The sequence below is a fragment of the Corvus brachyrhynchos genome, unplaced genomic scaffold (genome assembly GCF_000691975.1).
Source record: "Corvus brachyrhynchos isolate BGI_N302 unplaced genomic scaffold, ASM69197v1 scaffold94, whole genome shotgun sequence".
Taxonomy (NCBI): domain Eukaryota; kingdom Metazoa; phylum Chordata; class Aves; order Passeriformes; family Corvidae; genus Corvus; species Corvus brachyrhynchos.
In genome coordinates, this window is record NW_008238330.1 from 7,138,779 (window position 1) to 7,166,318 (window position 27,540).

General features: G+C 37.1%; 1 protein-coding gene across 3 annotated transcripts; it reads right to left on the reverse strand.

The window, feature by feature from the left end:
- Positions 1-885: 885 nt before the first annotated feature.
- ANLN (anillin actin binding protein) lies at positions 886-27,267 on the reverse strand. 3 transcript variants are annotated; one of them, XM_017734449.1, is made up of 25 exons: positions 27,093-27,267; positions 23,360-23,513; positions 22,703-22,987; positions 21,939-22,285; positions 21,015-21,237; positions 19,912-20,105; positions 19,668-19,775; positions 19,068-19,188; positions 18,075-18,191; positions 17,306-17,532; positions 16,620-16,771; positions 16,162-16,309; positions 15,390-15,525; positions 14,882-15,064; positions 14,187-14,313; positions 13,298-13,346; positions 13,162-13,218; positions 11,377-11,415; positions 10,989-11,010; positions 10,139-10,251; positions 8,447-8,500; positions 5,509-5,595; positions 3,873-3,980; positions 2,341-2,513; positions 886-1,990 (listed from the first exon to the last, which is right to left on the reverse strand). In XM_017734449.1, the coding sequence occupies exons 2-25, from the start codon at positions 23,463-23,465 to the stop codon at positions 1,867-1,869; spliced, it is 3,300 nt and encodes a 1,099-aa protein (XP_017589938.1). In that variant the 5' UTR covers positions 23,466-23,513; positions 27,093-27,267; the 3' UTR covers positions 886-1,866. The 3 variants fall into 3 exon arrangements, with proteins under 3 accessions (XP_017589938.1, XP_017589936.1, XP_017589937.1); XM_017734447.1 differs by lacking the exon at positions 27,093-27,267 and having other exon boundaries at positions 23,360-23,548; XM_017734448.1 differs by lacking the exons at positions 8,447-8,500; positions 27,093-27,267 and having other exon boundaries at positions 23,360-23,651.
- Between the last annotated feature and the right edge of the window lie 273 nt (positions 27,268-27,540).

The following is a 27,540-nucleotide window of genomic DNA, read 5'->3' on the forward strand; positions in this document are numbered from 1 at the left end:
AGACTGGTTTCTACAAGAGATAATAGCCCAATTAGCCTGAATAAAAATGTTCACTTGAATATCACCCAGTTCTGTTTGTAACATCTTTCTATGGACTCCTTTAATAATTCAAAATTGAATGACTTTTAACATCCACTTGGAAGTTTAGGAAGACAGCCTACCACACATCCACTGATGAAATTTGCTCTTGCACTGTCCCTGTTGCATTATTCTGTTGCCATGTCACTGTCACCCAAAAAAAAAAAAAACCAAAAAAACAAAAAAAAACAAACAAAAAAAAAAAAACAAACAAAAAAAAAAAAACAAACAAAAAAAAAAAAACAAACAAAAAAAAAAAAACAAACAAAAAAAAAAAAACAAACAAAAAAAAAAAAACATCTCTCCTCTTCATATTTGATGAGCTGCTGCACACGAACAATCTGGCCTCCCACTACAGAATTCAGTGCTAGCTACATGCAAGGCTTCACACACCATCAAGTGGAATTTTGGGATACCTGTACAGAATAGAATCCTTCCTTAAATACTGTGTGCAGTCCAGCTTTTCTTCAGCCTACAGACTAGTATCTCAAATGCATAGATAACATTATGAAAAAAGCAGGAAGGGTTTTATTTTTTATTTTAAATGAATAAAATAAATCTCAATACATAGTTTGGAAATATTTAAAGACATCAGAAAAGAAAACAAGACTTAAAAGCAAGTACAAAAGGGGTAGGATGAAAACAGTATAAGCTAACAGAATTTAGTGTTTCAAGTGTGAATATGTAAGAGTAATAGCAACCTTCAGTATTCCACTACTGCATTTCTAGTGAAGTAATGAGCTGGTATTTCAATATGCTCAATGAAAAGCTGTGAAATCTGCAAGTTTTAACTGAGAAATGTTGCCATTTTCATGATGGGTCTCTGAAGTACTGTTTTTATATGCATTTGTGGACACGTCTATCAAGGGGAGGAAGACCCATTCTTTCAGCCAGAGGAGTATTAGTTGGTACATAGCAGCTTTGTAAAGTCTTCTTATTAAACAAAACAAAAAAAAGGCACTTTTACAACCTATTAACCTATTCCTGGTTCTCAAATGGAGAATTCCAGCTTGTAAAAACCACAAGTCCCAGGAAATACTGATGTATACAACCCTAAACCTAAATTTTTCTGTTTGATTATTTTTTAGATAACAGTCCTAAAAAAGTATTCAAGACCTTCCATTTCTATCAAAGTGCAATATACTGCATACATAATTCCCCACCTGCAAATCACATAGTGTACATGCCATGCACCTATCCATACTAGCTTGTATGAGAAATTGCAAAAGTAGTATGAATGTGTTGTGCATTTTGTTCTGACCACGAAGATGCTGTATAAGCAGAAATATCTATACTGAATGTTGTAGAATAAAATTGACTAGTTACTTTTCTGCCTGATCATTAAAAAAGAGCCCCAACAAATGCTACAACATTAAATCTTACGCTTCAGCAGCATCCTTGTTAGAGTATTTTGAGCTATTGTTTCTTTCAGGGAGCTGAGTTATCTAAAAAGCTTGTCTTTCACTAGCTAGTGCCTCCCTTACTGCCCTGAAGTGTGATTTCCTGCAATAATTTAGTTGTTTAAAGGAGAGAATGTAGCTAGCTAGAAGACTTCCAAAAAAGGAGTTACATAAATATTTAGCACATTTAGAAACAAATAATTGCTTCCTACCATACTCAAAACTAGAAAGTAAAAAGGTTTTAAAATTTTTTTAAGTGAAATAAAAATACTGCATAACATAGTCCTGTATAATGTTAAATACTCTCTCAAATTTAAAGCATAAGTGACCCAGAGGACTTCCCACATTTTCATTTCAATGCTTTCCTTGCGTAGTTCCCTTCCAGAGTTTAAAGCTTTCCAGTAGGTTTGTAGCAGGCATCAGGCTGCCACATGCGAAGGTCGACAAGGACTTGGTTGAGCTTTTGCATCCAAAGGTTACGCTCTTCTTTAGTATCAGCAGACAGCCAGTTCCTAGAAGGCAAGGAACCCCATGGATTATTCTCCATCTCCAATTAGTTATTGTGATAAATCTCAAGCTGATCAACCATAGAAGCCCAAACAGCAGGGTTAAAAATTAAGTCAAACATTCCACAATCCTGCTACCAAGCCACGTGGCATTTCCACTTCTAGAAAGCAGTTTGGACTAAAAGTGAACAAAACAGTTCAAGTGCCACCACAAAATCTTAGCATTTAAATGATCTCTGCATCATTATGACAAAGCTGTAAAGCTCTTACGTTACTAAAGCTATCACAGGAGGTAAAATACCCTTTCCCCACATGTCCCATAGCCTCCCACAACCTCCATGATTTTATGCACTCACTTTGTAACACAGAGTGTGTCTCTACATTGGCTGACAAGAGTCTCTCGGTCATCTTCTCTCTGAGGTCTGACAGTTATTAGTTCAAAAGTGTTGGGCCGAGCACAGAATTCCCTGTTGGCAGGTTCAATCTGATGATTAGTGCAGTTAGCCAAGTTTATCCGGCCCAAAGGATGCTGAAAGTGAGATCAGTTCATCAGTCAAGAACACTGCAATCAAGAGTCATTCTGAACAACATATGCTTGGACAACTTTGACAATATTAAGTGAATGCACCTTCCCTCGGTCAGTTATTCCATGCAAAAGGATAACATATGTGCAGCTGTAAGAAATTTATTTAAAAAACCTTCCACAATTTAAAGTAATCATGGCCTAATACAGATATTTACGAGCTACATCTATCTCTGCATGATGGAACAGATATAGCAGGGGTGAGGGGATGCATTTATTAAGTTTAATATTTCTGTAGATCACAAAAATACAGCTGGACCCTTTCTCAGAACAATAGTGAAACAAGGTTAGAAGATTTGCAAGAACAGAATCTGGAAAACAAACCAAAGCTTCTTCCTTGCAGACAAAAGCAGAATAGGAACCTTCTTCTTGCTTAACTTTTTTTTACTATCTTCTCTTACAGTAGGCAGAGATTTTTCCCTCTTTCTTGGCAGGGAGAGAAAGTACATTGATATATTTTGGCAATGTCAACTATCAGCATATGGTCTTCCTCTGTTAGCAGGGAAGAAACTAAACTCAGGCATCTGGATTGGCATAGAAGACCCAAAAGGACCAGAGTTTGCCATGGAGTTTGGGAAAGAAAGTTCTGCCAATAAACAAGAAAGTGTTTAATGGTAAATAACTTCAGTGAGTCTGAAAAACCCTCTTGAAAGCAGTCTTTAAAAGAACCTGGGAACATTTTAGTACACTGCCGGAACACACTAAGGAGACAAGAAGGTTCACCTCAGTGACAGATGAGCCTCTGATTTGTCCCATTAGCCCAACAAGAACTTAGGTTTCTGTGAGAACCACTTAAGCAGCACCAGTTCCAGCTACAATGTGGAGCAGCGAGAAGAAAATTACTTCAAATAAGATAGTCCATAATTACAGCTATGCTTCTGCAATATACAAGGATTGCCCACTCTAACTCTTTACCATATTAAGTGTTAGTCATCATTTTGTCTCAAACTTAAGGCAACTAGATAAGTCTGCTTATTAAGCTGGACAAGTCCAATCAATTTCAATTAAATAATTAGTGATTTGATGAGCACAATAGAAAACCTTAAGACTAAAGGGGAAATTAAATATGGATCTCCCATCACTTTTCCCCCTTTCCCACTAGACAGGGCAGTCAGTTTCTAAGTGTGCCCCGATTTAGGTCAGATTTATGAAGACAAGTCCTCTCCATTCCCCAAGGAAGCTTTATGAGCTTGAATCCCATGCTTTACCAGTTTTAAGCCTACACATTACAGTCCTTAAAAATGAACAGCTATTTGTGTAGGGTACGACAGAACTTTAGACTTAAGCTTTATAAAACAGCATTACCTTTCGTTTTTCATCATCTGGGTATGTCCAATAGGAGATACAATTTCCAGACAGCACACACCAGCGCCTATGCCATGCTCCAAACCCACTGACATCTTCAAACATAGTCTTAAAAAAAAAAAAAAAAATTAAATGGGGTAATATTGGACCTTGAGCTTGGTCTGTACTTGACTATTTTTCTACCAGAATGGTTCTGTAAGCGCAATCCTTCATAGGGCTAAAGGAAAGAGAAGGAAAAAAAATTGTACTGGGAGAGGCTTCTAAGGACAGTATATTTATTTTCCAGATGGCATAGAAAATGAGCTCACACTATCATTCTCAGGTTTGCAGCCTTTTGCTAAAAGGCACCTATCACTGTTATTTAAAATGACCAGATTTTCATGTTGATGGTGGCAAGCATTCCCATTATTTTAAGATAAAGAAGGGTTATTTATAGTATATACAGTATGAATGGTTCACAAAACATGTTCAAATAACAATTTATTATTATTAGATATTTGAGTAATTTTTGACTTAAAAATCAGGATTAAAAAACCTGCAGCTGTCCAAGAGGCCACACTCTGGAGAGTCCAGTCAGTTCAAAGGAAATTAGAAATTGATTTTCAAATGTTTGTGTTGGCAGTTCTTTTATTGGATGCTGGATTTCGTCAATTTCAAGCCCCATTTCCTTAGTACTGGAATGGACAGTTTAGTATCTGACTTCTATTCCTGATACCTCTTGAACTTGTACAGAACTTTTTTTCCAATTAATGTGTGTATTGTGATTCTCACTCTTCACAATTCAGATTATAATTTTCAATGGTGCAGAGAGTTTCCAAACCCTTACTCTGAACAAATTCAGTATGCAAGTACACCATTCTTCAGGTTTTACATATTGCGTAGTAGAAGCAAATACGGACTTTCTCAAACTAGTAAAGAGAAACATGGGACAGCAAATACCATAAGCATGTGAAATGTTTGCATCTAATGAAATCTTTTCAACTTCAGTTATGTAAAGGGAAAGGAGACATAAAACAGTGTTTGAAAAGAGTCTAAAGAAATCGTGATTTCTGGAAACACCAAAATAACAGCAAACGTTAATGCTTCATTTTTGTAGCACATTTACTGCCATCTTATGGCCATTTCAACACTTCCAGCTCTTAGGCCCAAGTATAAGCTGCATTTTCTAGGCCCAGTTTTAGAGAGAACTGCACAAGATGTTTCTCAAAAAAAAAAAATTACTGTTGCTTCTTCTTCATTTCGAAAGGCTGTGAACACAGTGGAAAAAACCCAATCTTTTTTTTTTATTAGACACACAAAGAGTTCTGTAACATTTTCTGCCATAGAAATTAAAATCTCATCCAACACCACAGATTTTAACAAGAGAAGGTTAACTGAAGTTCAAAATAACAAATAAATAGGTGCTTAAAAGAGAGATACACAAATTCTTAAAGGTAACTTTAACGTAGATATGTTTAGAGTATAGACTAAGAGACATTTGTGGTCTGGTTCAGAGATTAAAAAAAAAAAAAAAAAAAAAAAAAATCAAGCCAGTTTTAAGCTTCAAACACAGGTCTGACATTAAAAAATTACCACATTTAATAGGACCTGTAATTTCCAAGGCAGGAGTTTGAAGTGAATACAGTGAATACCTTACCAAGAACCCTTTCTCCTCCACCGAAGAGTCCACTTGGCATTTCAACTTCAAATATATATGACCTTCCAAAGGAGACAAAAAGGGAACCTGCAAAAAGTAAAACAATAATTTAATTTTGACACCTCTCAACTCAGTCTTACCAGTTCAAGCAAGCCACCTGCACCAAGATGTTAGCACTGTCTTGATCTTAGGATCTTCAGATGGAAAGAAGCAGTCAGACTCAAGCGAGACAGTAATAATCGCTTTTTGCTTCAAGTTCATTTAGAAGCTTTCCAAGAATTATTTATTAGTTTGCTCAGGACATATGCATAAACATGCACTCTAGCTATAAAAACAGGCACTCCAAGCATGGTTAGAAACAACAGAAGGCACCAGTCCACACCCTTCAAGCTTCTGCCTCAGTTTGATACCAAGTTGTTTGGAAAATATCAACGTGAGCTTAAACAGGAATGGTACTTGGATACCATAAGCATTTTTGGCACATACTGATGTAGGAGTGCCTACTCAGATAAATCTTTGCATAAAGAAAACCTAGAAAGCAGAAAAGTAATGAAAACAGTTCTTAACTGGCACTCAAGGTGTTAAAGACATGTGTTAAGTAATTTCTAACAGAAAAGGTTCCAAGTCCTATCTTCTGCCACTGAAAAAAGAAAATAGTAGATAACTGTTTAACTGACCTCTGGTACAGTAGTTATTTGATAGTCAAGAGTTTTGAGGAAGAGCATACAACAAGGTCTAAGCCTTTGAGCTTCCCCCAGTCCCTCCACACTTAATGCCTCATTACATTGACTACCCCCATGAAATCACATCCCTTCTTTTTTTCCCCACCTCAAAGAAACTGAGGAAAACTGCTAATTCAACAAGCAAATGATGACCTGCAGGGCATTCTACATACAATATTTTTTTGATAATTTGAATAAGCAACACGGTTAAGAATCTTGAAAGGAAATTGACAAGAAGTCAGAAACATTGGTCTTCTGTATTACTAGAAAAACCAGGAAGGTCAATGATGCTACTCAAATACAAATAAAGAACTGTTTGCCAGGGAATAGGCAAAGGCATGGTACACAATAACAAAATAGCTTTCAGAACCATGGAATCAGTGCCAATCAAATGGAACTAAATTTTGCTAGTAGTTACAAGGAACAGGAGTAACCCTCAGTAATTAAAAGTGCTCCTTTCTGTGGACCTCAGTGAATCCTGCAGAACACCAAAATAGGTGTTGTGGTTAGAAATTGATCACCTTTGAATTGCTGACTTCCTGCAGCTTCCTCCCAGACATAAATACACATGCACAGGTAGGTGATCAAATCATTTTTACATGTTAGATGTACTCAACTAACTCAGCATGCATGACTTGCTCCTGTACTCAACAGGAATTGTATAGCACTGAAAAATTCTAAGCATCGGGTAGGAGTCTCCATGACCACTTGAGAAGTAAAAAATAGTAAAACACTTCCACATAACAAAAATAAAGAATCCAGGACTGATGCAGCTTATCAGCAAAGACAGCTATTACCCTACATGCTACACACCAGGGAACAATACCATATGATCCTAGCAAAGCACAGTAAAACCCATTTGTGAATGAGGGCCTCAAGGACATCTGGCCATTCCCCACTTCAAGTTTATGGGTTTTGCATCCCCTTAAAGCTTTAAGTCAGAAGAGGAAGAATCCAGTTTATGAATTATCAAGTTTACCAGTGAAGAACTGTGTGACAGGCAAAGCAAAGAGGTTGTTTAACAAACACAACACAGTTTTGCAGAGCCTACACCATTACTAATTACTAAAGCTATGTACTATGAGCAGGTGCTATGTGTACCCTCAAAACACCCTCCTGTATACATAATGACAAAACATTGAGTTCTAGTTAACAATACATCTCTTTCAAAGGCTTGAAGGTGATGGAAAGAAAGCAATTTGACAAATACCCAGCTAGATGAAGAAAAAACTAAAGCCCATGACTAGGCTATCTTGCATTCTGGTGTGGTCATTCAGGTGCTTACCATAGAAAGACAGCTAAACTGTCGTCCAATATTATTTGTAAAGGTACTCAAGATAACTCAAGAATTTGAAAAACTGGTTTCTTAGGAGACTTTTGATTAAAAATAGGAGATGATAGGTACTAAAATTATCACTTGCCTAATTTTGAGAGACAACATGAAAATTCATCTAAAACACTTTCTTCTGCAGGACACAAACTATCAATTACATGTAACTATTTTAGAGTTTAAGGACAAATTATTTCTGTTAAGGATGTAAATCCACATAGTTTCTAAAGCCAAAAACATATACACCAAAATATTTTAAGTGAACATCTGTGAACAAATAAGGACCTCACATTTTGACATTTTTAGTATTTTCAAAACTTTTTGCTTAAAAAACCAAATGTCTTGATACATCTTGTCAGAACAAGGTTTCACTAGAATAAGAAGCAAGATTATTTAGGTCCTGAGAGATTTTAATTTTCTTCAGCAGCAACAAGTTGAGTTAAACCAACATTTAGGCTGCCAGACATTTTTCTCTGGTTCTCTATCAGCACAGCAGCCGATTCTATGTTCTGTGCAGTTCATCAAGAAGCTGGCTCAAATTTCCTGGCTAGAGATCTTTAAGAGACACAACAATTTGTTTTGAAGCAATAAACACCCTCCTCTAATGATCTAGGAAAACAAGAGACACAAGTTAGTTAAGGAAAAACCCTAGGCAATGTAAATAACTGAGTTCTAGCAGCATGCTTGTTATTGTGAAAGACAAGGGGTAGAATTCTGCAAGTCTGAAAGGCTCCTAACTTCTTGTGTTTAGTTAGTAAATCATTGTAGGCATTTTCTTAGAAGAATAAAAAAAAAAAAAACCTGCAAAAAGGCCAGACAGACACAAGCAACATGCACTAGGAAGCAGGGTCCTATTTTAAGTTATAAACTAAAGGATCATAGCAACCTTGTCCTGGAACATATAGCCCAACAGTTCTTTTTCCTCCCCTTCAAAATTTATCTAGGGAAAAAAGAAACATGCTCAATGCAATTAGTGTAAAGTTATGGTCTACAAGAAAAGGACACAGTTACACATGAGTATATTTTGGTCCTTTTTACCCTGAATTTTAACAGTACATATAAAAGAGAGGAATGAAACTAAAAAAAACCACTGTGGCATGAGTTTGCTCCATATTAGAAATGCTTGAAGCAAGTTAAAAAGCAGCTGTTTGGTACAGCCATAGGCCAAGTCAAAACTGAAATTTTACTGAGGTAGTAATTTAACAAAAAAACCCAAAAAGTTACAAATAAGAATTCCCCTTTTTGCCTGATAACTGTAAGACTGCACCTGCAAAAAATTAACCAAGTAATAGTTTCCCTGGAATTCTTTTTGAACATTGTGCTTTTGCTACATTACACTAGTCCAGTCCCGTGTCCTGTCATACAGTGTAAGCTAATGAAGTCCAAACCTAAAACGCTGAATATAATGCAAAAGCTGATTCCATTAACTCCAAGAACAAGGGGTTTCCAATAAGGAAGCTAAACATAGATTTCTAGGTATCATTCTCGTTAAGAGGAACATTTTTGCCAAAGAACCAAAGCTGCTACTTCTGAAACTCACATTGTCATAACAACAGTGCAATTTAACTATTAAGTTCTGCCAGCTGTTTCAGTAAAGGAATCTGCTTCTATCTACAAAAAGTAAAACTTCTAAAAAGCAAGTTGGGATTATTGGGATATTTTGTTTTAAGGCTTATACACAAACAACTAGTTCTTGTTTTCTCATCTCTCATCAGAAGCTGTAATTGCAATAACACTATCATCACAATAAGACTTGATTAGCCAAAAAAAAGAAAGTTACACTTACGCTGCTGTTTGGGTAGCTAAAGCTGTGATTTAGTACCATAAACTGTAGTAACATTTGAATTAATTTAAGTTAGTTTAGGATAGCTGCTGGCACAAACACCTACTAAAATAGATTTTAGGTAATAGATATTACAAGGTACAAGATTACCTTGTGAATCTAAGAATGGATTTTTTAAACTTCTCATAGCAAAAGCCAATAAACATTCTGTTTATACAAGGAACAAATTGTATAAAACTCAATATTAAAAAAACTCTAAGAAAAATTGAGATAATTTGTTTCTACAAATTTAATTGGGAAATGAAAGGAAAACCTCATATTCCTAAATATATTCAGATGGCAATTTTTAGGTCAGTTAAGTGCAGAAAACTTCAAATACTTCATTATCATTAAAGCACACTTTAGTGATAACTGCAAGACTAGGAGCAACAATATGAAGACCACATACAGAGATGCCAACTGCATACATCAATTTTTTGTCAGTGAAAGCAAATCAATAATCAAATTCCTTCATTATCTTTGCATAACCATACCTTATTATTGAGCTAAGAAATGAAAGAGCATCAGGCATAATAACGTACATCTCTGTTGTATCTCAAAAATATATAATATCATATGAATTAAATGTAAAAGTAACAACTATGCAAAAAGTTTAAGTGCCTATATAAATATCTATAAACCTATACGTGTTTCATTTCTAGGATGGTACTTTCACCTGAAAAGTAAACCCAGACTCATTTATTTTTCTAGTAGTATGCAGTTACATTTGTATTAGTAACCAATAATTTCTATTACCTTGTCCAGTGCAAATTTGGTATTTCCTACAGAAGACAGTGATAACTTGTGGGATCCAACAAGGATGAAATTAGTACTGCGTATGGCATTTGGGCCACCTGGACTTGCCATGGCTGTGGAGAAAAGTTGAAGTGAGGTTGTAACAAAACACACAATCAGGATGCTGCAAGGCTTTAAAAAAGCACTTTATTTGCACTACTGTATGCATGCCCTACTCAGTACTCCGGGAGAGGCACTCTTTGCACTGCAGCCCAGCAGCACATTCAGAGACAATCTTGATACACACCATTCCTCCTCAGCAGATCTTTTCTTTCAGAAACAAGCTTTGAAAATATCCACAAAGGAGAAAACAAAGCATTTTACCTCTCAGGGGGATGGAGAGCATGCTGAGGCACCCTGCAAAGCACACATGCCCTGCAGTAGGAATGTGACTTTTCAATCTCGTAATGTCTTTTCAAGTGACACACTGCAATCTTCCAGAAATTGTACGCCTTTTCTTTGCACTTACATCAACAGAAACACACACTATAGTTCAGGTTCAGGAATCTTACTAGTTGCAGCAGCATGGTAGACATTCCAGATTTAGTTCATGAGCTCCTAATTGCTGCAATTTCTGCTAAAGCTAGCTCAAGTATGCATACTTTAGTCAGAGATGTGTATAACATTTTTATATACTTAGAAAAACACTCAAAGATGCTGTCCTTCCCCATCAACAGTCAAATATAGAAACAAATTTAGTGTTTATTACTCACAAATTGTTGTATGTTACAAGTATTATTTATTGAGATACTAGTTTTGACAGCAAGTGTAGATTATTCATCTTGACGTAAGATGTTTAGACTTTACTTACCTGGAGTAAGAAGGTTGCTTTTCTAGAAAGAGAGAGAAATAAAAGCTTAGTGAAAAAGTACTTCTGACAGTTTCTACAGAAGACAAAGCTAAGGTAGAAAGAAACTAGATTTGAAGTACTTTTAAAAATCCAATCAAATAGAAAAAAAAAAATCGAAAAGAAAGTCCAAATAAATGTACAGTAACTGCATACTTTTGGCATTACATGTGTAACAGAGCTGTTTCTTGAGCTGATGACACAAAATTTTGGCAGAAAACTAGACAATTAATGGAGTCTTACATAAGGGATAGAAAGAACCTATTATGGGCACAGCCTTAATCCGTGTGAGAATACAGCCTTTGGAAGGGATCATAGTCAGATCTTGTTACAATATTACATTCATACTTACTGAGGTAATAGATGTTAATAATCTCTTTGGAGTAATAACCTACAAAAGAATACAAGAGGATAAATGCATTTGCTACTGAACTTGTCCACCACCTTAGCATGAAAACTAGACAGTGAAACTACTGAAGGTTTATCTAAAATTTTGAATGGGTACTTGTTGGGGTCCCTTCCCCCCTGCAGCGGGGATTACTGCAACAAGTATATTTCAAACCAGGAGTCCCGTGGAAACAAAGTATATATGGACAGATTCGTGGTAGATGTTTCAGAGATGTTTATTTCTCCAGCCGCATGGCCGGGGCTCAGCTCAGGAACTCCCCAGTCACAGGACCCGAGGGTCCTTGGCGTTATCAGGGAACCCAAACCAACCAATGGGGAATGAATCTGAGCAGGGGCAGGGAAACCCCGTGCCTCCCATCAGGGCCCCTCTCCCAGGGCTCCATGGCAGGGGGAAGGGACCCCAACAGGTACTCATGGTGTTGAGTAAATCTTGGGTTTTGACCGGATGTAATATAGCTCAGTGGAAGAAATGCTGCATATCAAAGAGATAATTACTGCAGAAAAGTTAAAGCATGCATTACCTTGGGATGCATATTTTAAAAACCCCAATCTTAGTAGGCCTTTTTACCTATGTAATGGGATTTCAAAGTTACATTTACTTACTAAAGGTAAGAGTTAACAATAAAAGTATGGGTATGTTCAATATACTGCTATTATACGTTGTTATTTTCAAATTAAAATCTCAAAGTTTAAGTGAGACTATATTAAACATGAATTAGAATTATGTGCTCATCTCTTCTTGATGCTGAAAGAGAAGTCTAAGCAGCTTGTCGAAAAGCAAATACAGGATGCCATTGGCAAACCTATAGCCTCATATCAGCAACTTACCTACAGTAGCACAAAACCATTCCATTTCAAGTAAAAGTTCCTTTAAACTACAGCACAGGAGGGAAGTAAGCCCTGGATTTGAAACTTTTATTAGAGAATAGGTGGAAGCTTTCACTATGGGAGGCTTTCATTGTGCCAAATGAAAGAATAAAGAAATTTCCTATTTCTGCTTGCAGACATGGGATTTAAGTACTCATTCCAACTGTTTTGAAAGACACTCAAGTTTCTTGTTTTTACTAAGTGACAGATATCTTGTCAAGGAGGAAATCAGACCTGAAGCCATTAATTCACTGTGTGCTCTAGCTATTAGAATGAAGAAAAATACACACACCTTCTCCCCAAAAAAACCCAAAACAAACAAACCACCACAAAAAACCCAAACCACCTCCAGAAAGGCTTGTTTAGGGAAACATATCCTTAATAAAGCACAAACACTTGACATGTACACCCTTGTTAAAACAATGTTTGCTTTAAAAAGCAAGTGTCTAGGGCTTTTACTTAGTACTGGGGAGAAAGAGGAGTTTTCAGTCAATCAATAAAACCTTTAAGAAAAATCAAACTCCACGGTAGGGCATAGTTTAAACTGGCGTAGTTTAAATGAAGTGGAGAAAACAGGCAGTAAATCACTATTGGAGGCCCCACACCTAGTAAAATAAAGGTCTGCAAAGCATAGCATGTTGAAGAACTAGTAAGACTTCTCCTTCCTCTCCAATATATTTCAGATTCAACCAAGTGCTGCAAGTCCAATCTACTAATTCCTATAGGTCTCCATAATCCATCTGTCATTGCAGATGTTCCAAGAAGGGAGCAAAAGGAAGCAACAGATTGTCTAAGACTATTAGTCAGTTTTCCTAGTGCACCTTCTGTTGAAACAGCACACTGATTTTCAGGTTTCATTTACCTTAGATTTATTTGTCTTTTTCCTTTTATCCGTGCTTGTAACTTCTTTTCTCTGCACCTGTAAGGCAAAAAGGTATTAAGAAAGTACAGCACATCATTCTCCCTTACACCTCCTCTTGACAGGAATTGATACATACCCAACTGTAAACTTCTATATTTATTTCAAAGTCATTTGACACATCATGCCTAAAAGGGAAGAAATAAAAACAAGTTAAACAAACTGAAGCAAAAAGGCTTTTGTTTTGGTTTGTGGCAGGGTTTTGGGGTTTTGTTTACTTGTTTGTTTTGGTTGGTTTCGTTGGGTTTTAAGTTACTCTTTACTTCTTCCCTCCTTTTACTCCTTATAACTGTCCAAGGAGCAAGAAGGTTTTAGTGTATTACTATTTAAAAATACTTTCCAGAACTCAGAGAAGAAAAGGGGATGGGAGGACAAGGGGCAGATAAAGTGCATCTACCATTTCTCAGATTGCACCCTTCAGCACACTTCTGGCACATGCTTCTAGAGACAGATTGGGTTTTTTGAGTAAATTTCTTTAAGTGAAAATTCCAGTTCAACTGAACTTTAAAAAGGGAGTTTGTTTATTTATTTTGAAGCCTTATTAACAAACAGCCATTTGAACTTAAAATACCTATTTAGCTGACATATGAGCATTGAAGTTATAATTGTAAGAGCACTATTTTTCCACATACCAAAACCAAATAGCTATATAAAATGTTAGTTGCTGCAAAAGAGAAAAACACATCTCAGGCACAGCAATCCATCTGTCATTGCAGGTGTTCCAGAAAAGAACAAAAGGTAGAAAAAACAAGAGCTAAAATAGCTGATGGATGGTAGAATAAGTCTAGGTTGCTCTTCTGAGAGAAGTGCCTTCCAGCTATTTTTTGAAGAAGGAAATAGCTATACCACAAAATCTCTCCAAACTTTTTTGCAGAATATGACATTCTTATGATTAAGACTTTAAACATTTTTATGCATGCTCCACCAGCAGAGTTCAAACTGGTTCAAAAGAGTTTCTTTATACTTACATAGTAAACGTTGTAGTAAAAGTAAGAGCATCTCCATTCAGAGAACTGGCAGTACTTGCTAATGGAGTTGCAACCATGTTTTCTGCTCCAGATCTCAGTATTATTACATAATAGTAATTTCCCGCTTCTGTAAGTACACATCAGATTATTTGGTTAGCCAGAGGACTCACCAAGTACTGCATTGCTATTAAGCACATCTGTTTCACCCCACTTAAAACATTTAGTTACAGTCAAGACTTGCTTATAAAATTACTCTTAAAACATTTTAATTTTCTTTATGCTACTAGCATAGCTAGCAAAATTGTCTCCATGGGATTCACAGCAACTGCTTTACTGCCTGGGGCATCTCAAGCCAGACCTACACAAACCAGTGCGTGAAAAGGGAGAGGAAGGACTTGCAGTCAGATCCAGCAGACAATCTTAGTTCTTTATACTCCTTAGGTCTGCCAGCTTAACCACACATCAGCTTTCACTGAAACACTGAAAAATTAGTCAGAAGCAGATGAACTGAACGTCATAGCTAAATTTTCATTACCCCTAGATTCCTGAGAACATCAACACAGAAGACAAAAAAAAAAAAAAACAAAAAAACACCAAAAAAACCCCACACAAAACCCAAGGAGAATGAACCAGAAATATATGTTGGGAGAATGAGGAAGGAGAAGAGAAATAAAGCTCTTGTTTGATAGTTTTACCTGGCTTTTGAACTGTACCACATACAAAGTCTGCTTTTAGAGGTAGACGCATTTCTGAAATGGAAACAGATCCCCTGGAGGGAGCAAATTCAGCAGATGTAGAAGCAGCTTTATTTCTTTTGTTATGTGGTCCCTCACTCTTCAGTTTATTCAATTCTTCCAATAAAGCAGTTCTCTTCTCAGCTGCATGAAGAAATTAATTATAGTTCAACAGAAAAAAAAGTACTGAACAATTTTTTTTCTGCCGTAAGTATGTAAAATGCAACTTAAATGTTAATCATTTTACAGCACAGTAGGAATATTACAGTCAAGAAAGATACTAAAAATGTCCTCTTGCCTATAAAAAGAGCTGAGACAAAACAGATGCTATCCTGTTCTTTTTTCCAGGTGAAGAACTATTAAAAAATGGCCACAATGTAATACAATAAATGCATGGGGAAGAAATTATGAACCCTGTTGAAATGTTCATTACAAAGAATTGAACTTAGAATTGAGTACAAAAACCTACTTGCGAAGAGAAGAAGTCTCTCTGCTTCTGCTTCTTCTTGTGACCCTTTTCCATGTTCCTCATCAAAACAGCAGTTCAGAGCTTGACTGGCTTGATAAATCACTGTCTGTTGCATGTTGATCTCGTTGTTCAGCTCCTAGAGTAAACCAGTAGTAAAAACACTTAACAAGAAGAGATTTAGTGTTGCATTCAAACAAGGAAATGCCTCCAGATGAGCATTTTTGGGGTCAATGCTTCAGAAGAAAATCAGATCCTTTAGATATCAAACTACAAAAACCTTGCAGTTTACTGTTACTTCAGCAAAAGAACATTGCAGCATAAATTTTCTGATCTCAGAGGTATGGTGAAAAGAGAAAGACTAATATTTTATGTTCCATATCCAGTCTAGTCTTCCCTTCACCAGGGGAAGCAGCAGCTAACCAGAAATTCAGCAATATAGATGAACAAAGCACTAGTAAAGATCAAAGTATTACCTACTGAAAGATGTAGTTACAAATTCTACCTAATTCAAAGGCAGTAAGTGATAAGACACAGATTCTGTCTCCTCAAAATAATGGCTTGTTCTCTCCAGACTTAATCTATAACACTAATCTTTTAAGAGAAGCATTACCTGTTCAAATTATGCATTATCATTCCCTACCACTATATATTTATGTGAAACAACCTAATTTTGCAGTTCTAAGCAGTATGTTAATGTCCTGGACATTCACCGGGGCAATTAAATTTGGAAACAGTAGATAAGAAAAAGGATTTTAAGAGGCATATTATATACCTGCATTTTCTTTTTGATATTGACTTGATCAGATGGGCCATTTCTTCTCATTTCTAGTTTGGCAGCAACATCTTCTTTGCGAACAATGATTTGCTTTATTGAAGGACGAGCAGTTTCCTTAAATCTTTGGGATCTGTACGCATCGACACTTTTAAAAAAGGAAACCCCACAAAATGTTTCACAGGAGTGCCAAGCTTTTTTTTAATATATTCATGGATATGTATTACATATTGATGTTTTCCAACTTGCCAAAATGGCTTTAAAGAAAGCATTCTATGAGCTGATTTTAAGCAACATAAAAGACTACACAGTTCTTGATAAAAACTGAGATCTTACAAAACAAGCTTAATTTGTAGTCTGAGTTTTGTAATTTGAGCAGTATGCATCATTAGTAGAGTTAAAAAAGCCAGTGTCATAACTTGTACACAGAACCAGGGGTGGGGGGTTATGTTTATTACCTATAAGGAAGGTTGCGATCTTCTGACATAGAGCCAATACTGTCTCCAGATTCCGCCCTGGGAACTCGAGCCCTTTGGAACTTCTCAGACTTCAGACTTACATCACTGATACTGCTACCTTCCCCAGTTGACTTAGAAGGAGAGCCAAAGGCCTGAGGAAAAGAAAACATTGTGTTACAGATATCTGTTCACATAATTATTATCTGTTTTCTCTCTCCTTTACTTGTTCTGCATATAAACAGTAAATTTGCTTAATACTAGTTAACAGATGATATTTTACGAATATGGATATAGAGCAAGTTCATTTATTTATCTTAAGGACACCAACAGATTATTGAACTCGATGAGATGCCACCTTTAGTTTCCACATCAGTAGTTACATAAGTACTTCTCTTCAGATTTTTCATCCGCGGTCAACTCCATTGAATGCACGGATAGCGCTGCAAATCCAGTACTAGTAACAGATTTGATTTAGCAGAAGACCACTTGTTAAGCAGAGAATCCAATATGCTACACTGTTTTCAGAGAAAAATAATTTTGCCTCATTATGCTTTCATTAGCAAAATATAATTTGTAACTTTTTTTAGCCCAGATATCCTAATACTACAAAATATCACTGCTCACAAGCAAATTGTACCTCTCTGTGTGATAAACAAGCCCTTCCCCACCCTCCTAATAATTCTCACCTCTGAACCAACAGATTCCACTAGTGGGGTTAACAGAGACATTGATGAAATATTCAGCGACTCTTCCTGCTCATCCTCATCACTTTCACCTTCCAGGCTCATGCTCATTTCTTTCTTCAGCTTTTCTATGTCTGGACCATCCTCTTGAAGAATTTCAAAAATCTCATTTATCACTTTTGAGCTATTCATCTCATCATCCACACGCATTTTGCCTTCATATACTTCATCTGAAGGGTGACATTTTTAAACATATTAGTAGCATCAAGACTCCCATTAAACAAACAGAAAAGCAAACTCGTTTTGCTTTTCAAGCAAACTTGATTAAAAAGCACTTCTTATAGTCGGGCATATAGAACCCCAAAGTACACTTCTGTGGCTATTTTAATATACTATTTTTACATATACTGCATAATCAATGTAGAAAGGGAATGAAAAGATGCACCTTTTAGGCAAATTTCAACCTTTTCATTTCAAATGCATCTGAAGCTTAACTGCAAGTCCAACAGCAGAGCAGTCATTTCTGTCCTCTCCCAATGAACTTTTAATATCAACTTTTTAATATTCCTTGAAGACTTGAACATCAAGAGAGAAGGGTTATGTATGATAAAAGAACTTTCCTGATTTGTTTTATATAAACCTCATTACAAAACACATGGGGATCAGCATAGGGATGGTGAATTCATTATTCATACTTGAAGGATATTAACGCTGTCCTAGACAAGTGGCAACAGAGACCTAAGTCATTAATACTCATCTACTCAATACAAACCTTTTGGTTTCTCATCAAGTTGTTCAAGTTTTGAGACAGACATCGCTTTTACAGGGCTCTTTGACTCAGCAGTCTTCAGAGGACTGGGTTTATCAGCCTCTTCACATTTAGAAGTATCTAAGGGGTTTATAAAGAAAAGAAGTATTATGTCTAGCCTTTAAATTTTATTTTAGTTACTGAATTGTAGAAGTTTTACTAACAAAAAGACCAATAGATTAAATATTCCAGTTAGCCACACATAAAAAAAAACCCATTAGAATACCCTCCACAACCTGTACATCTAGACTTCTATCTTATAATCAGAATCTTTATATATCTTTATATCTGAAACTTATACCACAAGAAATGATGCTGAGACCATAGTGGAGTGCAGCCACTCAAAAGCAAAAAGGGAGAATTTTAAAGAGACAAACAAAAAAATCCACTACACAGAAACCACTGCATGCAAACCCAATTATTCTAGAAGGACATTTGATAGACCTTACAAGTAAACAGGCTACCAAGAGTGTTAACTAAGTTCACACCTGTTTCACAGAGTTGAAGATTCTTCCACTCAGTAAACACCAGAAAGGATGTCAGGAGCACCTCAAAATTCTTTTCATGTGTCCTACCATAATAATTAATATCATAAAGGGATACTGACAAGGGAAATGTTCCCTCCACTAGATTCTTGTGGAAATTTGGATACTCAGGTACAGAATAGACTAAATCTGTAACTGATAATTGTCATTCACTTCCCTACACTTAACCTCCAATAAAGTTTGAAACACAGGTATACCCATTAAAAACCAAAGAGAATCTTGCCTTGCCATCCTTCCAAGTGGTATAGGAGTGCAGAGTACTACTATCATATGAGAAGACTTAGATAAGACAATCAGTAACCAAAGGAGGGTCCAGTTCCACACGTCAGTGTTACTGGCCTTTTTCTCTGCTCCATGAATATCTAGTGCAGTGCTCCAGTACAGCACTAGTCACAGGCAAACTGTGACTCACCCGAAGACTCCACACTGGGAGACTTTGCTGGCCTGTCACCTGCTGGTGTGTCTTCTGATGATGCAAGAGCAGAGGCATCTGAGCTAGAAGGATGTTTTGGACTAGTCTGAGATTGGCTTTCCTGGCAAGAATAAAAACAGAATGCATTCAGGTGGTAATGTTCAAAGTGACTAAAAAAAAAAACTACCAGAAAAAAACCACATTTTAACACCTGCTAGGAAAAAGAGGTTGCCTATCCAGTATCCTATTTATCTAAGATATTTAGCTGAAGTAGTAAATATTAAATGCTTGCATGAGGAGCTCTTTTGCTTTTGCAGTTATAGAACATAAAACCCCCCACACTTAACATTGTCAAGAAGTAAATAAATCAATTGGCTCAATGCAGTATCACTTGTCTTAGTTAAGTCTACAAGAGGTAAAAAAATCTAGTAATTCTTTAATAATCATACAAATCACTTGACAAGTCATCTTGTGCACCCCAGGCATTCCCAAAGCATAGGTTTTTATCTCTTATATACATTTCCACATCTAACCCTGTGTTCAGAACATGTTAAAGCAATCCAGACTATCTTATCTTGATTGACGAGGTTAACACATTACCATTTTAGCTTCTGGAAGCTTCCTCTTTGAACTGTCACTTTTCTCTGCACTCCACAGATTGCCCCTATCAAATCGGCCACGAAGGCATGCAAGTTCTCGTTCACGTTCCTAAAGAAATGAAGGGAAATGGGAGAAAAGCTGACAGCTTTAAGATGTGACAAAATTTCAGATTCTTCAGGTAGGTGCAGAACAGTAATAACCTTCCCCAAGCTTATAAGTTAGCTATGAATGTAACAACTCATACCTGTTTAAGTTGAAGGGCTAAACTGGCAGTAGAGGAATTTTCATTTTGTTTGAGAAGCCTCTCCTGGATTGTCCTTGTATTTGGGGTAACAATGGGTGTTCTGCACCCCGGAGTATTCGTAGCAGGGCTGCGTGCACTACGCTCTTGACAGCACTCCCCAAAGCGTTCCAGGAAGGGCTTAATTCCTGATCCCCCTACAAGAACAATTTTTTTGCCTTGGAAGAAACTCTCAAAAAATAAAGAAATCACTGCAACTTTGTATCCTGACGAAGGTTCCCAGAGAAGCAATTAAGCTGTCTCCTTTATAGCTCTTACTCCATTATACTTAATACAAACTGAACCTGAAGTGCAAATCATAACACTGATATTAATAAAACAGTAAATCAGAGCAAGAAGATGTCTGTCTCTTACTACAGTCCACATGTAACACACCAGTTATTTAAACTGGTTTGCCTTTTCCAAATTTCCTCCACAACCAGCCCCACTTGTATCTCTCATGAAAATAAGCAATCTTGTATATGAGGCAGATATATTGTTTGGCATCCACCCTACTTGATTAAGGTTGTCTTTTATTGTCAGCATATCTAAAGATGAACACTTGCTTTTCTGGCCACCACTTCAAAGAGTTCAAGCTGTTAGTCCAGATTTCTGACATAATAAGCAGTTGAATTTAAAACTGGGGATGTTCACTTGTTTTGACATCAGTGCTACCACTGAAAATAAAGACACCACAAAGTTAGAGCACCTATGTGGCACCAAGCTTTGATTTCTTCTAAATATGCTGGCTCTTAACATTATATTGAATGGATACATACAGTATCCAACCATCTGAAATAAACTTTGAAAAATTTCAGTTTACATGTTAGGCTGCTTTTGCTCTTAAGAGTTACTAAAACCATGTCCAAGAAAATGTCCCCTGCAAAGTACAGAAGCTGTACAACTTACAACAATTATCACAGAACTCATCAGCATTTTATTCAAGTTACAGCTGGAAATAGGTATTATCTGGTATGGTACCTTAAATTCTTAAATATGTAGTTTTCAACACAGAACACATAGGCCTAATTTGAATGAATATTTACAGAAGCTGAAAAACAGCCTACCTGGTGTTGTGGGTTTACCCTTAGGTTCAAGTTGCACATGTGTTCCTTTGACTGGCTCTGCTTTGGACTGAACTGGTTGAGGCAAAGCTGACTTTGCTGTTTGCTGTTTATCTTCAGTTTTCCGAGGACTGCAGAGATTCTCTGTTGGCAGTTGTTGTACTTCAGATTCTTTAGAACAGGGAGCAGTGACTCTTGAGGATTGTGGTAAAAATTTGTTTGGATCCTCAACAAGGGAAAAAGGAAAAAAAAAAAAAAAAAACCATGAGACTTACATTCTTATTCTCTCAAGAGGAAAAAGGATGAAAGCACTCTGCATATCATACTATCACCTAATACATATATTCCTTCAACAAAAGAAAAAGCCAGGTGTTAAGCTTTTAATAGATTTTTTTTATCCAGTATTTCAAATTGTTTCAGCATTTGATTCCAGGTGCTCTTGCCAGCTATTTCAGGTATATTCCCACATTTCTCTAAACATGAATGCACATGGCAGATACTGTCATTGCAGAAATGGCATAAATTGAACAATAGGTGTCTGGTACTAGTAATTTCATCATTCTGATTAAGTCTTTGTACAGCAATAATATTTACGATTTCAGACAATCAACTACATGAAGTTACAGAGTGAAAGGCAGTATCTCTGTAACAAGTCCCCCTTCTGATGGTCAAGAGCAGCAATCAAGTACATTGACAAAACACATAAGTACTCTCATCTTTAAGTCTCAATAAAAGGAATGCTAAGCTGTTTCATATCTGCTATTAAAAAAGGGCATGTGGGATTGCAATAAAGCAGAAGTTGTAAATAGACTAAGATGACTCACACCAAATCTTTAGATCCAGATTAAACAGTTATGTGCTAACATTTGTCCGCCCCAATACAATACTCAAATCAATTTTTAATCAGCAACTAAATCAGACACTCACCGCTCTCTTTGACTTTGCTGGTTTATTAATAGAAGCCTCAACAAGCCTTTGAGAACAGGATGCAGCTTCCTGCTTTACACTGCTACTATTGATTCTAGCAGATGCTCCACTTGTAGTGGACAATTTGGATAAACAAGTAGTGCCAGGCTGTTCTTGTGCATTGTTTTGCTTTGCAGATGGATGACTTAGGTCATCTTCCCAGGAACCAATAGTAGCAGCAAGGTTAGCTAAACGGCCTCTTCTCCCAATAGGGGTTTCACTTGTCAGGGCATTAGATCTCTGCTTAGGTGGAGAAACAGACAGATCTTTTGACTGGAGAGGAGACAGAGGAACACATTCAGAGGGATCTGAAAAAAAGGAAAGCACATTTATTTTGCTAACAAAATACATTGAGATGTATTTGCATCTTTTGCATTGTACTATATATTGAGTTTATCAACAATTAGATGTTCCTGCCATCAGCAGAATCAAACTACTATCCCTGGAGGCATTGAGACTAATCAAATTAAACATTTTTAATCAAGCAGTTTACTAGTTTTATGTCACTGTTGTGAGGAGCAAGGCATCAGACTAGTAGAGGAAAAAAAAGTTTAAAATTAAGCTGTAGACAACAGCTTCAATATTTCAGGCCTGCCTTAGTGTTGTCTTAGAACTCTTTATGAAAATATTAACCTTCACACACACAAAATTATCTTATTCTAGCCAACATAATCATCAATACAATCACGGAGAGACACCAATGGTGCTTAACAAGTGAAACATACCCTCACTATCCCAGCAGCGCCGCTGTTCTGCCAACTTCTGCATACGTGTTTTGACTGAAGGGGCTGCAGGAGTTTCTGACTTGGTGTTTGGTTTTACTTTCTCAAGAGGCTGGACCAATGAAGCTCTGTTAGAAGTAGTTTCATGTGATTCTGAAGTCATCTGAGGGGAATCATGGCTTGTGGAACTTGAAGGAACTGGTTGTATGTTCTCCGAACTAGAGGCCTGAGTCTCTGTATCGTTTGAGCAGAGCCTCTTTGATGGTGATGGCTTTGTATCTGGTTTTACTGGATGGGTCAGAGTATTCAAGAAAATTAGTATTCAAACAATCTAAAATATTTTCCCGACAATACAAAATTGTAGTGCAAATAAAGTTGTGGTTTATGAATACCCTAATATGCTTCCCAAAAAAATGCCCTTCCCAAATCTACCAAGCACAAGGCACTCTCTTTGGCACTACACAATTATTTCTAAATAGCTTACTAATGACTTGACACACCTGCTCTCAGGTCCAGCTAAACACGAGCTAGTCCTAGTGGCCAGGTAACTGCATCCATCACTGTTTAGTTTAAGATAAATGCTCAATGGTTTCACTTTCCCTTTGGAAAGAAAATGGGACTTCTATCAAGACAATCTTTATTAAACATGTTGCAAAATACCTTCATCACCAGGAAGAGGTGCCTGGTTACCAGTGTCTGCCAAAGGCTCTCTGGCTCTCTTGGTCTGCATTGTGGGTCTCGCCCCCATCTTGGGCCGCTCCGCCATTTTCCTCTGCAGGTTCTCTCGCCTGGCACGGGTTCTTTCGAGGAGTTTCTGAGTGATCAATAAGTCATGTGTTACCACAGACTGCAGTGTGTTAACTAGTAACGGCTCAGAGTAAAAGATGGTGGAATTCTGTTTAGCATATATAGCTGGTAGGTTCCAAATTTCAGTCATTAAATCAACTATTGTCTCCAACTAGCTTGGCTCTGAAAAAAAATCAGGCTAGAGAGACACAAGCAATGGCAAAATTAAAGAGGAGGGGCTCCTATAGACCCCAAAGTCATCAGAAATGTTTGAAAGTAATTTTTTTTTTTATCCTGAATCACCATATGACAGTCTTGATCTGTCAAGTCTTGCTAGTAGGGTTTTCTGACACATTGCTAAAGCATCTGGTCAAGTCACCTGACTGGCACTAGCCCTGTAACAAAATAAACAGCATTGAAGCGATTGTCAAGAGGTCGTAAAAAAGTTCAACAAATAAATGCATGGCAGTCAATATTTTAAAAAAAAAAAAATTGCTATTACACCCCCTAAATCAAAAGGTGAATTTCTTTGCCTCAAGCCTAAATTTTAAGAATAGACTGATGATATAGCTAGCTATATTATGATAAACAGCCTGTTTATTAAGCTATCTCTATGCAGAAAAACATAAAGAAATACTAATAAAGCTATATAAAAACATTCTTTTTCATTTGCTGCCCATTGGAAATTTGAGTACTCTGATTATATTCAATACAAAATAGCTGTTTTAGTAAATGTTCAACACTAGTACAAAAATGATTCCTTACAGTATTCAAGTTTAAAATAGGCTGTGCTTTGTTTGTTTGTTTTAAATATAGCACTTGTAAGTCATTATCACTCAGTTTGATCACACCTAAAGGATACTTAATTACTCTTTTGATCGAGGTTTTAAGGTCCTTTGAGACAAGAAATTGTGAGATTGAACTAATGGCCTTTAAAGGGAAGCATATAAACTGCACTTGTTTGGTGGCACATAAATTATTGTGAGAACTGTGCCAGCTATTATCTGTCCTGTTGCACACCAATTAAATACACATTTCACATTTTTAACTGTCTAAGGCTGAAGTGTTAAACAATGTTCCATTGTAGGGCAACACAGGACAAACAGAATGTCAATCTCAACAGTTTTTTTGTGAAAGCAAATCTCAGCTTTGCTAACTTTCACAGAAGAGAAGGAATTTGGAAAAAAAAAAATCCCAAACCACACTGCATAAAATGCTATGAGTGCCTTCAATGCAGGTTCCATGTTAGTTGTGTTCCCAAGTCAGCTTTCCTTATTTCCAAAATGCAGAACTACAAAGCACACATAATACCCACATTAAAAAAAAAATCCCAAAGGCGAGTTAAATTAACAGTTCTTGCAAAAAGTTGACCATCTCTTACAACAGTATTCCTACAGTTCTATTCAAATAGAGTCACATTCCTTTCTGTTTTGTTAGTTGAGCAAAATAGAGTTTCAGTTGTTACAAATGAGATGTCACTTCCCAAGAATGCACGCCTCTGTTGTTCAGCTCTGGCTCCTATTGGCTTCTTGCATCTCAAATTTTCCATGCAACTGCCATTATGCCAACGGTGCTGTTAACACACGATGAGTAAGCCACACTCCACAACCAGAGGATTACTTTCCAAGTTCATCAACAGGGTAATCTCTCCAAGTACATTCTCCAACTGTTCTAATGACAAAGTTTCAGAGTATCATAGAAGTCTAAAATCCTAGAATATCCTGAGTTGGAAGGGACCCACTAGAAGTCCAGCTCCTGACCCTGCACAGAACAGCCCCAAGAACCACATGAAGTGCGTGAGAGCATTACCTACTTTATTACATCAAGGAATCTGAAGACTACTAAGTCAAAATCAGAGGATCACTGTGTTACAAAAGCACTTTCTAAAAATCAGAAAAAAACTTCAAATGTTAACGGACCACCTCAGTTTTACAAAAGTATGTTTTAAAGTACATATTAGAGAAGACACTCAGGCCCATATATGATTACAAGAATTTGTTCTAATTACCCTGCTTTACTAGCAGGATAGAGCAAAGGGAGCAATTGAAGGAACAGTTAACTTCAAACCTCACATTTGCAAATTTTCCCCAAACAACTGCATCGCTTATTTCTCTTTGCTCATCCCCCATGCTAGGAAACCATACTTGCCTCTAAGAATAGTAAAAACTACTTCAAAGTACTAAATAACCTAGACTACTTCTAACAAAGCCTTCTGTGCAAGAAAGGTGAGTTACAAAATCAGCTATAAAGTCACAATCAGCATGTTCCTTGCGATCCTGAAAAAGCACCCACTGCACCATCTCCTCTGTGCGATCTGAATTAATAATCTGGTTGAAATTCAGAAGGTTATTAGCTTTTCCTTGCAAGATTAACCAAAAGAAACATTATTTCAGAACTGATTTGAAAGCATCCCACTGAATCTTACAGAAAGATTTATTTGAGCTTAAATTCACTGAGACACAGACAAAATTTGCTATGCCAAAGGGATCAGCATACACTGAATTAACAGTATGCTTCATCCAATTAAGGCTCAAATTACACTGTTTTACATAATCAACACTTACAATGCCTCACCAGGTCCCTGCAAGTAATAGAGCGTGGTAATTTGTAGACAAAGATTATCTGAAAACACTTAAACTAAGGGAAGATTATATTAAAAGAAAAAAAAAAATAGCAACACAAACCACAGAACATAAATAGGTGGTAAAAGGCTTTGTTTTCACAGAACTTTGGGGAAAGTGACTAAACTTCAATACTAGGACACTAATATTGGTCAGAACTTTACACAACACTGGAATGTCCTCCACAGCAGAAGTATTCTTGATAAACTGACTTTTTATGCACACTGCAATACCGGCTAGCACTTGAATGAAGTTTACTCTGGGGAGTGGCCTCACAGTTGGTCATTTTCAAAGCATTTCAAAGTTAGCTTATGCACAAGAAGGGCGTGTAGAGGTTGGAATATCTCCCAGTATGCAAAACCATTTTAAACTTGATTCAGTAGTCTGAACTTGAAGTTTATTTAAGACATGCTGGATCATGTCACTCACTACCAACTAAGGAAGAAGGTTTTAGATGTTTACACTTAGCAAAACTTTACATGGGGGTAGGGTAGAACTGCCTTGGCATAACACATTTAGTAAATCTATTCGGATGAACACCTTATGTTCATCTTTTTAAAATCAGATCTGTGCAGTCACCTTTTTTGGGCATTCAAATTATTTGAAGCATGTCAGTTTGATAAACAGATTGTTTAAAAGGGGAGGAGAGAGTATTTAATCACTGTAGCTGATTTGAAATTTTTTTTTTACGTAGTTCAGGTTTTATTTACGCAGGCTGTGGATTGAAGGCCCTTGTTACTATGACATTTCTCAAAGCCGTCACAAGACGGCTTTAAAACTTTATACCTCTGACATGAAATCAGAAGTATAAAGCACAGCATCTTTAAGAAACCTTCAACCTTCAGACAGATTCAAGGTGGTCAATTCCTCATTTTGCTACAATTTTGCCTCTGTATAACTTAAGCACACACACAGCCAATGCACCCTAACAACTGATGGGTTTAAAGATAAAAAAAAAAAAAAAAAAAAAGAGAAACTGTGCCTACCAACGAATATGACCAGTCGCAGGTGGCAATAGTGCCAAATAGGACGCATTTTTTATCAGATGGTCTCCGCTTTGGGCAGACTTATGATCCGACCTTTAGGTATGGCAGGCACAGAGTGCGTCAACAGCGCTCCCATCTGCTCCCGGGGTCCCTCCCGTGCCCGCTGAAAATCTTATCTGCCAGACGCGCATGAAAGCCCCGCCTTGGGAAGGGCCTCTCCTCCGCAAGCCCTTGCGCGAATCACCCATGCTCTGTCCTCTCCCGGCAGGATCTGACAGCGCCCGGGCGGCTCCGGGAGAGGAGGCACCGGCAGGGGGGAGGCGGGGGGGGGGGGGGGGGGGGGGGTGTCCACAGGAGGCTTGAAAGCACTCAAACCTTCAAAAGAAATTAATTTTATACTGAAAAGTCCTGAAAAGTGTCTCATACACGTCAAACCACCCTGACACTC